The sequence below is a fragment of the Phymastichus coffea genome, unplaced genomic scaffold, assembly GCF_024137745.1.
Source record: "Phymastichus coffea isolate CEN01 unplaced genomic scaffold, Cenicafe_Pcof_1.1 PCOF00115, whole genome shotgun sequence".
NCBI lineage: Eukaryota > Metazoa > Arthropoda > Insecta > Hymenoptera > Eulophidae > Phymastichus > Phymastichus coffea.
This window is the reverse complement of record NW_026706926.1, coordinates 66798-82032: the sequence shown is the minus strand read 5'-3', so window position 1 is coordinate 82032 and position 15235 is coordinate 66798. Positions and strand designations below refer to the sequence as shown.

General features: G+C 38.4%; 1 protein-coding gene across 5 annotated transcripts in view; it reads right to left on the bottom strand.

Annotated features, from left to right (window-relative positions):
- Window positions 1-15235, bottom strand: part of LOC131670743 (5-hydroxytryptamine receptor 1D-like) — a 78626-nt gene that overhangs the window by 39727 nt on the left and 23664 nt on the right. For all 5 annotated transcript variants that reach the window (XM_058946620.1, XM_058946621.1, XM_058946622.1 and 2 more), the window contains 4 exons: window positions 4821-5192; window positions 4445-4582; window positions 2855-2967; window positions 1373-1775 (listed from right to left, as the gene is read on the bottom strand). In XM_058946620.1, the coding sequence (XP_058802603.1) occupies window positions 1373-1775; window positions 2855-2967; window positions 4445-4582; window positions 4821-4982 (816 nt within the window). In that variant the 5' untranslated portion in view covers window positions 4983-5192. The remainder of the gene's footprint in view (window positions 1-1372; window positions 1776-2854; window positions 2968-4444; window positions 4583-4820; window positions 5193-15235) is intronic.

The window sequence follows — 15235 nt, the reverse complement described above, 5'->3', positions numbered from 1 at the left end:
TCTTTTTTAAAAAATGACAGCTGGTGCAGACACGTCGTTTTTTTCGGAGAGATAATTGAAAAACTTTATTGGATCGTATGAAAAAGAAACGTGCTAGTGTCGCCATTCCCTCGAAAGAAAAGAAGATTTCGGGAGTTTGGGATAGCTATTTTCTTGTATACGGTCTTATATACAGAGAAAACATAAATTGCAACCTATAACCAAGAGCTGTATCGATTGATTTACGAAAGAGACGCTCGCGCGCGAACGGTTCCTTGAGTTTATTACAAGCTCGCCAGAATCCTTGAAAAGCAGTTTCAAGAGTCTGAATTGCATCGCTTCATCTTCATTCGCCATGAAAAGAAAATACGCTCGCGCAACAGACTTTTAACAATTCCGTTCCGCAATGACTAATAAAAAAACACGACATAGCTTTCTTTTCATGAATAGAAGGAGAATTTTACGTCTGGAAAACTTGTGGTGCATACTAGAGAGATGGACAAGAAAATAACTTTTGTTTCCTGATTACCGGTTAAATTCTAGTCGAGTTCGAGCGAATAATACCAGCTAGATTAAAGCAATGAGGTAATTGTCGGAATGAAAGGGAGAGAAAAAGACAACAACGATCTTCTCATGAGGTTAGAGCTAATGACCTGACCACCAGAGAAAATCAGGCTTGATCGTAGCTAGCGATTATGTGCTAGTCGTAGAATCATAATTTTTTTCGATTATCTTTCCAGAACAAACATCCATTTTAAATCTAATTTACAATTGAAATAATATATCTCTATTAGCGGAATGATCCAAATGTTTTGATTTGCTCTCCTATGTGGTAGATATCTCTAATTGTAGGTCATAACGAAACTCCAGATTAGTAATCTATTGATGTTTGCGCGTCTCTCTCCCTAAAATGTGAACGTCGGTGATTGCGTAATCAAGTCCCTCAAAGAGATACACGATGTCATCATTATGCAACCAACATATTTTGGATAAAAGCCTGCGCACGTAAATCGTTGAAATAACACATTACGTTTGACTAGATTTGCATTTGGAATTAATCGACCATTAATTGATTAAAAGCGCAGTAGAGGCCGAAGAACAATGCGAATGATTGAAGGACGCATTACGACCATACTAGTGCAATTCTCTGTAAATGGAACTTTATTATAATTATTTGATCCTCGAGATTTATTTTGAAATTCACTTGCAATCAACTTATGCGAAGAATTTTACCGAGTAAGCGCAGTAATATGTGTCACGCGATATGGCTCTAATGAATTTATGTTACTCTAAAACTTCCGACTCTGTCTCGAACTAAATTCTCCGTCACACATCAACCTGAAATTCCCTCTGTGAGACAGTTAATTGTAGAAAAATAAATTAATCGACTCACCAAAGGTAAATTCCTACGGAAGGTACGTCGATGCATTCTCGGACCATTTGTCAAAAGTTCGTTGGCCGTCGGGCTACGTCCTTTAGCATCGGCAACTTCACTCGCTTCGAGACTTCGATTGCGTTTGACAATCACCCAAGATATTCGCCCGTAAACGTAAAGCATCACGAGCATCGGTAGAAAGAAGCTGCCCATCGCTGAGAATATTACGTACGACGAGTCCATGTTGTATGAACATTTTTTTTCAATCTCGATCGAGTTTCGCGCTCGTGGAAAGCAACCGAGAAGTGGTGGAGATGTTATTGCTCCTGCGCTAATCCACACTGCTATGATCATCAGACCTGCTAGTCGTTTGCTACGACGACGTCGAGTGTAGACTAGTGGTTGTGTTACCGCGAGATATCTGCAAAAATAAACATTTACATTTTTTTTATAGAAAAGTATCTTTACTATTAATATATTTTTTCGAGTCAATGCATTGAAGTGATTATATCAGATAATCAATGTTTTTATATCAATTACTTATTCGAGTGAGAGATTAAATTTCTATTACGAGAATTTTCACTGGCGTTAATTAATTATTAAAACTCGCAAAAAATATTACATAGAAATAGTATTATATGTTCAAAGTTTGTCATGAAAAATGTATTAATTTTAATTTTTAACTAATTTCGTAAATAAAATAGACTTCAAATTTTAAGAAGTTTCATGATAATTTTTGCGATTTCTGGCAAATTTCCGAATATCTTTAGAATTTTTTTGCAATTTATAAAAATAATTTCCTACTAATAAATCCTACTTTCTTCTGTCACGATTTGATTTTCTTCTCAAAAAGCAGCAGTTAAGATGACTTGAATATTTATTGTGTGTGAATCGTAAATAATTAGGAAACGCGATTTAGGTCCATATATATGGACGTGCTTGCGATCACGTTTTACCGCGGCGGGAGTACGTTCGCCGCAAATTCGCGCGCAACCCAATTCGCAAGTAAATCTATCGGCAAATGATTCATGCCATAAATATTGAATAGTACCGAGAGAATTGTGTATGTAGTTCTCTCTCTCTCTCTCTCTCTCTCACGGTATTTGCCTTCCTAAATAATCATAATGCAACGTAATTTATAGATCTGAATTATCGTCAAAGATTTATCTAATGCGCGAATATTCTTCCTAAAATTAAATATACTCTCGATTAGATAGAATGAAATATACGATATTAACCGTTTGTTGAAATTTTATGCGAGATAAAAAAAGCACAAAGTGTAATTTGCTACCTCACATGTTTTCTAAAAATTCATTTTGAAGCTCACGGTAATAAAGGTTTCGGAAAGAATATCTCTACCCGTCACGCAACTCAATCTCATTGACCAAGCGCCCATCTTTCGGCTTAAGCGATGATACAATCTCGTTGTTATGATAGCGCGCATGCGTGAAAATGATCAGTTCGTACTACGTGCGCGTAACTATCCTGTTTATACTTTACCTGTCGATGGATATTGCGCAGAGAGAGAGGATGCTCGCCGTACAGAGCAACACGTCCAGCGAGACCCAGGAGTCGCAGAGAATTTGGCCGAGCTCCCATGTGCCGCCGTTCAGCTGCTCAACATTTTTGTTTTCTTTGATTTTCAAGAAAAACTTGCTTCTACTATTCAATTGTTAGTGTTCTTTGTTTCTCATTTGATCGATCAAGGATAAATCCTTAAGGGAAAATTATAGCGGATAAGACGACGTTTATGAGCGGATAATTTCTTCTTTTTGTAGTGAAATCCTTATCTCAGCTTAATCGGCAAGGTTTTCCTCTCGTGCGACATCGATTTCTCATTTCTCCGTTGATTAATATATGACTCGCGATATTTTTAACAAAGACTCAAGCGAACGTCCGCGAAGCATTATTAAAATCTCAAGGGTCACACACAAAACCAATTTCATTATCTCAATTATTAAGTAAATCCGCGCTGAGTCAATAATAAAGAGGGTTACGGAAATGAAAAGAGAAAAGAACAAGACAAATCTTATGCCGTTTGGATAGCTGATTTAATGCGCACCAGCTCTTGGCCGAACGAATGAGAAGAAGTGGTCCACCAGCCAGTGGGCGGTTCAATTGAATTTACTTCCAAACTTTTTTTTTCTTCTTCGACCTCTCATCTGGAGAATTAAAACGTCGTCGCTTTCGCTGTATATATGCGTTAAGAGGGAAACGATGTTTCTTGCATATGCTCGTATCGATTGCTTCCACGGCTGATCGTTATCGACTTGCACTACTTACTCCCGATAAAGGCGATTTATAATAGCTATTTTGTTAATTGCAATCGGCACCAGTATTATGCTTTATAAAAATTAAATCAGATGACCTTTCGAATTGAGAAAATATCGCAATAATGAAAAGGTCTTTTGTAAGACACTGTGTCGCAATAATTAAGCGCACTCGACTCAGTTAATTAAAACACGTACGGGAGAAAAATGCAAAAGAAATGCTTGTAGATCGGGGTTTGTCACTTTTACTCATTAATAACCGCCATGTCAAAACAACACGTCATTACTAGCCACTCGATCCCTTTTTAAAAATCAACTCGTTCCACCGAGGAAACGAGGATCTTACGAGAAAAACCAAACAATAGAAAGCAATAGCAAATGACGTGTCAACTCATCCTCGAAAAGTCCTTCGCTTGAACTAGCTTGAAAGAACTACGCGACAGTTCTATTAGGCAGTGTGATGATGTTGCGAGAATCGTCGATCTTCGTCATCTACTGTGCGAGCTCGATTTTCAAGCTTAGCTTTCCTTTCATCGCGGTCTAGAAGTTATCGAGCTTGAAAGTGAGCTGCAACGAGCGTGGCTACTTTTACAACAGCTTGAACGGAAGGACCGCTTCTGCCATTAAACTTTTGGATTTCTTTGTCGTGGGCGATCGGTCGGGGAGAATCGAGTTGGAAGAACCGAGATAAGCGCGAATCAATTGAATCGTTGATAATCGGCGTTTACACGCGCGCACGTGCCAAGCGTGCACTCATCAATCAAAATCGGAGGTACCACAGGCATTCGCGATAATTAGCATTGGCAATAGCAATACGTACCTGCAGAAGGACCGCTGGCGGCATGACCGCCAGACCGACCAACAGATCGGCCGCCGCTAGGCTCGACACGAAACAATTAGTGACAGACCGCAGTCGCCTCGTCGTTATTACCGCGGCTATTACCAGTGTGTTGCCCACCTGTAAATCGAGAAAAAAAAGCGCTCGTGTAGTTCGTAATTTAAAGCTGTCGACCCTTAATGGGAATAGAACGGAAAACGAGTGGAAACTGAACTTTTGTCGTTATTGCTTTGCGGAAGGCAATAAGGAAAGCCAAGCTCTCTCGACCAGTAAATCTAAAATACTGCATACGATGGTAGGATAGAAAGTAAAGCCGCAGTGTCCATACGCATTACTATGGGAGTCATTGCATACTTACGATTGTAATGATGATGAGAATGACGAAAGAAGCAGCGAGAACTAAATCTATCCAGTCGAGCACGTATTCCTCATCGACTTGCGTTTGATTGACGTACGGCTGCGAGGTGTTCGACTCGGCGAACTGTACTGTCGCGTTCTCCATCACAATCTCGACCCCCATCTACTTACCCCAAGGCCAGCCATCGAGCCTTCCTTTTTAAACCCGTCGTTTAGAGATATGGCGTGCGTCATTGATCTTTGACATACATATTGATTGACTGGTGATGAGATTGCATACTTCAGTGGGAGCTGACGAGGCGTCGTAACTTTTGAGAACGCCAATGATACGCATTTTGCACCCTAATAAAACTTTAATCCAATTGGTTCACACCTGCAAACAAACAGATATTCATTACTTCTCTGTATTATTTTCGTTAAATATTTATACGAAATATTTCTTCCAATGAAATTTACATTATATCTCGTTGAATAAATCACGCAACGTATGGAAGGAAGTGTATCAGACTTTTGATACAGAGCAATGAAAACGCTTATCAGGTAAAAATGTAAATCTCGGACAATGCGTATAGATAAAATAAAAAAATGCCAGGTAGTTGAAAAACTTTCGCGACGAGTTATCCGTTATAAGCACGAGAGTCGCCCGCATAAATCTCGCCACCATTAAATTTTTCCCTCTCTCCCCAACATTTCCATATTTTTCAGAAAGGGCAATTCTCAGCTATATACAACGTGTTTTACATAAAATCAAGTTCGAATCGATATTGCAGTCGGAACTACCAGGTCCAAGAGATGAATAATCTGCATAAATTATAATTTTCACGTGCGCAGCCTTCGAAGTGCAAAATCATCTCTGGATGTTCGATGGGCAAGAGTGCAAAATGCGAAATACGAGTCAATTGGCTATTTAGAACATGTAAATGGGTATTCGGAAGTTTGGACGTCCAATTTGACGATGGATGTGCTTGAAGCCGTATCGACCGACTGAATAAATGCATTCGTCGGCGAATATCGTATGCATCAAGTGTGACCGTACTTTGTCTTCAAAGAGGCTTGCTTATTAGCAGTATCGATCTTCATTAGCTTATCGACGGTATCAAACATTTTACGAAAACCAGTGAAAAGGGTGGAGGAATAACACATTTATGTAACAAATGTACAACATTTAATTAACCGACAGAAAAAGAAAACAAAGAAACAAGAAAGCAAAGATACGATGACAGCAGCCATTAAGTGAATATCTTGTATGTGTATACGTTCATGTGCATGTGCGTATGCGAGTGGTAGAGGTGCACTCTTATCTATCGTGAAATAGCGCGTCGTTCGATTTTATACCGAAAAAGTATTAAGCGCACTAAATGCGATTGGCACCCCTCGATAGTTTTTCTTCTTCTTCTTCTTCTTCTTTTTTGTTTTTCTTTTGTCCCTGCCACCACCAAGGAATTGGATATTCGCGCGCCATAGTAACTTTTTACACGTGTCGTTGCACTCACGCGAAGGGTTACCAGTGCATTCGATTACCCTTGGGAATTGCCGCTGCTGCTGCTTTGCCTTGTCGCTGTTTTTTTCTCTCTTAACGCGGTCTTCGATCTTTGTTTACTCCTCTTGAAAGCTACATTGGAAATTCCAGCTAATTTAAAAATGGCGGTGTCACCTTTTCCTGCTTTTAGAATTTTCACCATTTAATTTTTAATAATAATAATAATTGACGACTACAAATGTTTTTCTCGATAGCGGAGAAAAAGAATTGCTCGGTTTACATATACGACAGTGGATTAGTATAACGAATTGGACAACCAAACGCATCACTCTCTTCACGGAAATGTAATGTACTAGCAGCTGAGTTATAATTTCTACGCATAATAAATCGGTTAACTAAGTGAATTTAATCAAGGCTAATTGGATCAAATTTCTTTTCTATTGCATACACTTTAATTACTCATGCGTTTTATGATTATTCAATTAATGAAATTACATACATTTGTAGCGTCAAGCTATAAATGCCCATATTTTACTAATTCTTGGTGTAGACACAAACCAATAATGAGAAATTTCGTCGCGTGATTTATGTACTTTCTATATTCGCATGTAGATTTATACTTTGCCCGTCTCTCTCATTGTGCGCGTATGCCCTGTGTATTATTGGACGAAGATACTTTTTTTAGACTGCTGGAAGAGATTTATGTGCCACCCAAGCCAGCGACGTTTTTGACAGACGCCACGCAGTTATGATTAACGGTTGGCTGCAGCAGTGCCTCTGTTATCAAATTATGAAGTTTATCAAAAATTCTGTCGCGCTGAACGCCGTTTACCAATGCAAATTTTCCCATCGAATTACCATTACCACGACGCACTAAGTGTGAGCATGTCGTTTGCGTCAAAGAGATGTATTCTGTTAAGCTCCCTAGCTTGAATTAAATTCATTAAGATTAGGCGGCTTTCGGCTATAGGTACTATGGAAAAGCACTCAAGCGTATCACATTGGAAGCTTGCGATAGCTGAGAAGACCATTGATGTAATCAGTAGGATTGAGCTGATCGATTCAATTTCAACCACAAAGCTTTCGATGCTACAGTTTCTTGTACAATGAGTTGCACGTTTAGAATAATTTATCTACCCGTATTCTGGTTGCCTACAACCTATTCATGTTGTAATGTATTGCTGGACATCATTAGAAACTATTGCAAAATATCTGTGAAAAACTATTTTCGATGAAATACTGTAAAGTGAAATCATTACAGATCAAAACTTTATTTGTTCTCATGCCAATACACCATTGAATTTTCAGAAAAAGTAATAGTTAATACAGTTGATTATGGCCAGTCGTAAGTAATTATAAAGTAAATCAAACAATAACTAATAGATTAATCGTTTCCATTTTGTCCAATAATCATTCTAAAACTGCAACTTAAAAAAAATAAATAAAAAGATGTCACTCGTCGACAATACCTCTTTTTCGATTAACATAAATTACAGAACTCATCGAAAATAACTTTCCGCGGGGGTGCAGTGTCTTCATTCCATGTCCTCTTCGAAATTATCGGGAGTTGAATTATTCATTGCGGCGCTTTTCTCGTCGATTTTCACCCTTTCTTTTTTATTCTCTCGACAACGAGTATATTGGCACTCGTACACTCGCACACAGTTCCAAAAGCTACATGTGCGTGAATTTCATCAATCTCGGCTTGCGCGCGAGGCAGCAGCACCCCGCAGTGGGTGGATTTTCGCCGATAGTCAAGAATTTCAAGTGAGCCTTAACATCTTTAATGTATGAACTTGCAGCTTTTTTTTTTCGTTTCAAAATTGTTTATTTTTCAATTTCATCAAAATCGCGTGTACATTATTTTTTATAAAAATTGACCGAAAAAAAATTATGATTGATACAGCAATTATCAATCTTCTTTCTGTTGCCAGTACGCGAAACTTGTAAAGTTTTGAAATGCAGCCTCTAATAATTCGATCTCGAACGTTTTACCGATCAAAATAATGCACGTGCAACTACTTAAATATCAGATTATGGTCTCAGACTGTGTGCGTGAGAAAGAGAGAGAGTGAAGAGAGAGAGAGAGAGAGAGAGAAGCTTTGATCTGTAAAGTAATATACAGTAACTTTGTTAGCAACAATTCTAAGTGTCAAACTCTCCATAGCAAAAAAGAAAAAAATTTGCTAAAATTGATTCTCTCTCTTTCTTTCTCCTAAATTTATTAGTGTCGCATGCCCATAGCGATGGAAAAGTTTAATTAGATCGCATAACACACCAAAGGCGATTTAAGCTCTCGCTCGCACGTGTGTGTATAGGCGACGTGATGTGTAACTGGCTGCACAACGCATAAACATGAGCGAGTAATTTAACGGCGTGAACGGATTATTACGAGCTCCCGCCGCATTATGTCGCGACGGGACATATGTGTGCGGGGGCTTTTTTTTCAAACGATGAAAATTCTAGGACGTTGATAAACGAATAATAAGCGAGCGGCGTGAATTCAGTCGAGCAGTTGTGACTTAAAAAACATAACGACGATTCTCACGAGTGTCGCCGGCTACTTTCGAGCGCGAGATGCTTTGTTTGGAGTCGCCATTGCTATATCGCTGCAACTCGGTTAAGTTACAAGCGAGAGGGTGCAAAAGGGACTGTAGCGAGAGTAAAGCCCGCATAAAGGTCTGCACTTCCTTTGGCGTTCGTGCCGGAATAATTATGATTAATTGCATCAAGGACATAACACAATTACCACAGCAAGAGAGAGTGAGTGAGAGAGAGAGAGAGAGATAGAAATTCCAATGAACTCGACGCTTTTGAGAAATTATGCGCGAAGTACATATTTCATTCGTAGTTGTTCCTTTTTGTATAAAGTGTGGAAATTCAACTAATTTTATATCATGTCAAAAGCATTGCTCTAGCTTGGAAAAATTCTTGGCGAATGACGAGGAATTCACGCGGTCAACTGAGTTCTTTTGACTCTCGTGCGCAACTGTACAACGAAATTACGAAATTTTCTTTTATTTTTGCAACATGGAACCGAAGTAACGAAATAAAACTACGTAGATTGCGACAGCTCGTGCATTCGTAAAGGAAACACACGAAGCATCGAAATAAAACAGTCTCGAAGTTGTAACGACCAGAGAGTTCGAACACAAAGCGCTTACGAGTAGCATTGAAAACAAGAGGAAAAAAGGACGGGACGCGACGCACACGTGTTGTATTAGCTGCGCCGCGATCGTAGAGAGCTTCTGGCTTTTCAACAGCCGTGCACGAACAACACCCAGAGAAGCTCTTTTTCTCTTTGCGCTAACCGTAAATTGATTTTTTATTACTTCGGTAAGAGAGGGCTTCCGAGCACTTGTAACTGGCTACAATTTTATCGTGTATTATTTCTTTTTTTAAAAAAGGAATAAAAGAAAAAAAGAAAATTCAATAATGAACGTTAAACTTCGCAATGCTAACATGGTGATATGGGCAGATCAAAAATCCAGATAATTTATTCGACTACGTATACAGAATGAAATCGAAGGGCAGTGCGCATATGCGTATATTGGATCGCGTGAAAACGAGATGCAAATGAAATGAGTTTGGCCACGCGCGCTCCAACGAGTAAATCCGAGGGAGGGGAGCATTAGGAAAATTGCGTGTTTTGCATAACAATGAACGATAATCAGCTGGACAGTAGATCGAACTCGATCCGCGCGTCGAGTGAAAATTAATTTTTCTTTCCTTTTTTTGTTTTTTTTTCTCTCATCTCGCTGAACTAACAACATTTACGTTTAATTAAAAATTTATTCGAAGGGATCGCATTCCTGAGCATTTAAACGCTCGTGGTGTTTACTCTGCAATTGAATTTTGCTACTGGCTTTTATCAGTTTCAAATGATGTATTTAAACGGCCAGGAACCATTCACATGAGTGAATAATTGATACTTTATGTAAAAATATATATACATTTACTCAACTGCGTACACTTAAAAACTTATTAGACAATGTATTAAAACATCTTTTAGACGGGGAGCTTGAGAATTTTTATAGTTCTCTTTTATCTCGCATTAATGTAACCAGAATGAAAAACGTACACTAAATCCTAATTAAGTTTAAAATTACATAAAAAAATATTGTTAATTTTGAGAATGTAACCTACTTTACTCTTCTATTCGGGCGAGCATTTTTATAGACGGATCCTTTGCCTTAACAAGCCTTACGTAATAAACTACCATCCGAGTGGAAAAAATTTCAATCAAAGTGAAAAGAAGACTCAAGCTCCTAGTTGGCTATCTTCGCACCAGAGTAAAGTAGCCATGCGCTTAAGAATAAATGAGTCATCGAAAAGATTGAGGCTTACAATTATTTGATTCTCGACCATAGTTATTAGATTTTGACGCATAATACGTGACGTGTTTCGCGAAACTTTGACAACTTATCAATACGTCGAAACATTTATCTGGCTATTATCGCACACTGACAACTTAGGCCAGGTAGTTTTCATCAATAAACTCAACTGCCTGAAGTTTCATTGATATTGACAAAATCATCGAGCTTTTTAATGAGATATAATTGATTGGGGGAAAAAGGCTATATATATATATATATATATATATGTATGTATTTCGATGTCTACATGCGGCATCTTCTCCTAGCTTTAATTTCCGCACAGTAAATTCAATCTAGGGTCTTAACATATAACGTCTTAACATACTTGCGCATTCACCGAATTTTCCCGAGGCGCGTTATAATTCATTTTCAACGATCGTTGTGTGTGAGAGAGAGAGAGAGAGCTTCTTCCCGTTCTCGCGACTGATTTATATACAACGTACATGCTAACTCGCGTTGCTTTTCAACGTTAGGCGCGTGAGTTCGGAAGTCAAGGCGAATTATTACGTCTGACTTGTCGTAGTGCTCGATCACTTAATTGACTCGTGCGGGATACCGATCGTACATAACGCAGCGCATTTTTAGTATTCGAATTGGCGTGGAAGTAAAAGTAAAAGTGTGAGAGACCGCGAAATTTGAAGAAGACTTTCTCCAAAGAAAGGGAAAAGAACATCAAAGACGGCGAGTGAATGAGATGAAGAGAATTGGCGCTCAAGTGGCGATGAGCTTTCGCGACTTTTTTTTAATTTAACATCAAAGATACGCTGCCGTTCGATGAATCACTCGACGGCGGTCTTGAAAATTCTGTAACATCAGCTGAAAAGTCCCTTTGCCGCGCCATTTTGATGGCATTTACCAACTTCTTTTTTTTGCTCTTGACCTTCACATAATCGCGATAGCGAGGTAAAGCGAGAAGTAAAAGAAAAAAGAGTGAAGTTCGCTCTATTGACCTTGACGTGCATAAGTGTTAAATGATTTTATCGTTGACGTGTAATTTTGATGACCCAAGCAAGAATATTTTTTCAATGAATTTCGTATGAATTTCGCATAACTAAAAAAATATTTATAAAATACATATCCCAGAGGCTTTAAAACTGTGGATAGAATTCAAAAATACGACTTAAAATCGAAGAGATGTTCAATGGAGCTGCGCATAATCATACATAAACGAGAAAAGGCTGACGAAAGTCAGAAGTTTCATAACTCTGAGAATAGCTTACAATGCGTTAAATTTGAAGGAATGATGTTTTTCGTAAATTAATAAAATTTGTAGATTCATCGCGAATGCAATGAGAATTAGTTTCTTAAATTCTATAGATAGAGCTTTTTAAATTTTAATATAGGTGATATTTGCTTCTGTACTTAAAAAGAAGGCTACCGGTCTATTGAAAATTAAAAAATTTGACTCGCTAAAAAGCAACAACGATACGGCACCCTTATTGTTAGAGGCCACCCCGACATTCTGAGGAGGAAGGAGCTACAGCTTTTCAACTGGCTTATTTCGAAAAAAATCCATGAGTAGCTTGTTGATCCAACACAAAGACAACTCTAGGAACGTAGCCTCATTCAGCAATTTTTTTCCTTCGCAATAATGACGAATGAGAGATAGAAAAGCTACTTCATCAGGAGATGGTTGGAAAATGCACAATTAATGTGCACGAAGCATGGCTCCTATGAGCACCTTTTCAAAATACTCTCGTTTGAGAAATTCGAAATTTGGTTGCGCTGACATTTAGCTAAGCGAATAAAATTCGTCCCTCGAGAAAGCAGTCGGGGGACTCGAGAGATTTTCCACTTTAAAAAGTTTCGCGCGAAGTCGTCAAGAAAAAATCCCTTCCTTTGCGTGCGAAAAGAGCCGTCGCGTCGCGCTGACAATAAGCCATACAGAACGGCATAGTGCCCACACGCGAGCTCTTGAAATCTCGTTAGGCAAGAGCGAAACCGCGGCGAGGTCATCGCAATTATACTTTTCGCACCTTGCGACGTCTGGCGTGACAGAAAGTGCACCGCGCGCGTTTCTTTCAAGTATTTTACAAATGCTTCGCTCGTTTGATGCCCTACTACGTATATCGCTTTGAGAAGTGGCTTAGTTGCTGCTGCTCGTTCAAGATTTTCAGATTGAACATTCGATTGCGTGCAGGCTTCGGACGAGGACGACTAAATAGGCGTATTACTCGGTCGATGATTATTTCTAAAGATAAAATTTTGATAACTTACTGTAGAAACGTCAGCAGTCCAGTGTAAATCAATACCGATATAGAGAGGATTAATTGCTCATCATATTATTTAATCTGACGATGAATATTTTAGTGCTTTGATGTCTAATTCGATGGTGAAGTATACCTCAAATGAAATAGACATCATTTCAGAATTTTACGTATTTTAACATAAATAACAATTATAATTTTACATCGAAGTCGTTCATCTTGTACCTGCAACCAATCGGCAAGTCGCAAAGAGTAAAGGTCATGACTCATGAGAAATGAAAAAAAAGAAAAACGGTATTATCTCCTTGAAGGTTTGGAAAGCAGGCCAACTGTGAAAGTATGACATCGGCGCTACTCCATTGCTTCCAATGCATTTCAAATGAACGGTGGCATACACAGCGATGGTAATGTGCGTAGGGGGAGGGGGGGGGGGAGTGGAAGAGATAAAGGAATCATGGTACAGAAATAGAAACATCCGAGACGCTCTAAAAAAAAATTTTTGTTGTAATCAAGCAGACTCGAGACAGATAATTAACTTTCGATTGTTTGATGTTAACTCCAAATGCGCAGACGCGACAGACTAGTGTTTATCCAAGCTGCCTAATGCAGAGAGATGCTAATTTACATGCGATTACTTTCGAGTATTTACCTTGCGATTTGCATAACGTTCTCTCCCACCCTTTTTTCTGTTGATTGCTCTTCGAGTTTTATATTCAAACAGATTGTCCAAGCTCGCAATGTCAAGACTCGCTTTACGCAGCAATATTTGTGCTCAAATAAGGATAAATTAACGAAGAAGCCTATTATTCGATTTTTCAATAAAAAAAAAGATAATATCCAACCCACAGTGAATGAACCGCAGTTATGATAATGAAACTTTACATTACAGTGTGATCCCAATTAGCCCAAAAACGGTAAAGTGTATGGGTATCGCGTTGACGTGGTTCACCCGCTAATCCTGAAAAAAGCCTCGGGCGCAGCAAAGATTTGCAATTAAAAGTAAGTGCTCTCGATGTTGTGTACGTCTGAGTCATGAAAAGCATGTAGTTTTTGAAATGTGAACACATGGTCCGAAAAAAAAGAAATATCGGCATGGCTAATCAACATCGTTCGCTCTAAGGCTTTGAAAGCAGTGGTTATCATAGGACATTCTCGAATGAATTTCTGCTATTGAAATGATAAGAATCGATCACGTGGTTGTCGATTCGTTACTATTAGAAGTGAGCGTGAGTAATCATTTTTTATCGCTGTACGTTTTTTTTTTAAATAATGTACTCACTACAAATTTATGCGTTATTCTTGCGTTTATTACGTTCTCGTGCGTGCACAGACGTCATCGCGTATAACAACGTCTGCGGTAAGAATGAAATATTCTGAATTAACAAACAACGGAATAATCACAGTAACAGGAGAAGCAGCAATAGTGGACGAAAAGAGAGGCTCCCAATAATGAGACAAACCAATAATGCGAAGCCGTGAGAGTTGAAAGCTAAATCGTAGTTTGCTTTTTAACCTATGCGACACGAAAAATTTCGACAACGAGCTTACGTATTATCTTTCTTTAATTCAATTCGTTATTTAGCAATTTCCAACGCAAACTCGCTTTTATCAAAGAGGTCGTCGAGCAAATCTTTTATGTTTTCAAAGAGCCAATATCCTTTATACCGGGTTTTTTCGAGTCCACTCACTGAAAAATTGTTCCATTGACAATGGCCAGACTTTTGTTTAGTCAATCAACGAATTAATCAATCAACCAAAGCTCTGAAAATCATTGCTCATATACTACAACAAAAGGTTCATAAAGTAAATCACGTATTTTGAATACTTTAGAGAACTAAAAAAAATAAGTCTTATCTTGACGTGAAAGCTGATCAAGCATAAAATTAAATTAGGAAACGAGGCAAGTGTGTGACTGTATACGTAAATAGAGAGGTTCAAATGAAAAACTAAATCAAATTTTAATTAAAATAAAAGAAACTAATATTTAACCAGCATAAAATACCCAATTCATAAGTGGAGGAAAAGCCATTTAAATACAGTAAAAAATACAACGAAAGTATAACAAATCAATGAACTTATGCAATCAGGAAACCGTAATAACAATTAAGTTGGCTCGCTTAATTAGTTAGACGCGCATCAATAACAGTGCGAAAAGGTAAGTATGTACACGGAGATGGCTTGAGCCTAGTTCAAATAGGAACAGCCATCATTATCGCCTAGTCAAGGTTGCTTACAAGAAGGGACAAAAAATGTCACGTAATGTAGACACACATTAAAGGAAGTAGTGTCTCCTCTGCTAAGGCAGTAGATACCTCTGTCCTTAGACTCTTAGCAATGCGTCACTGGTCACTTC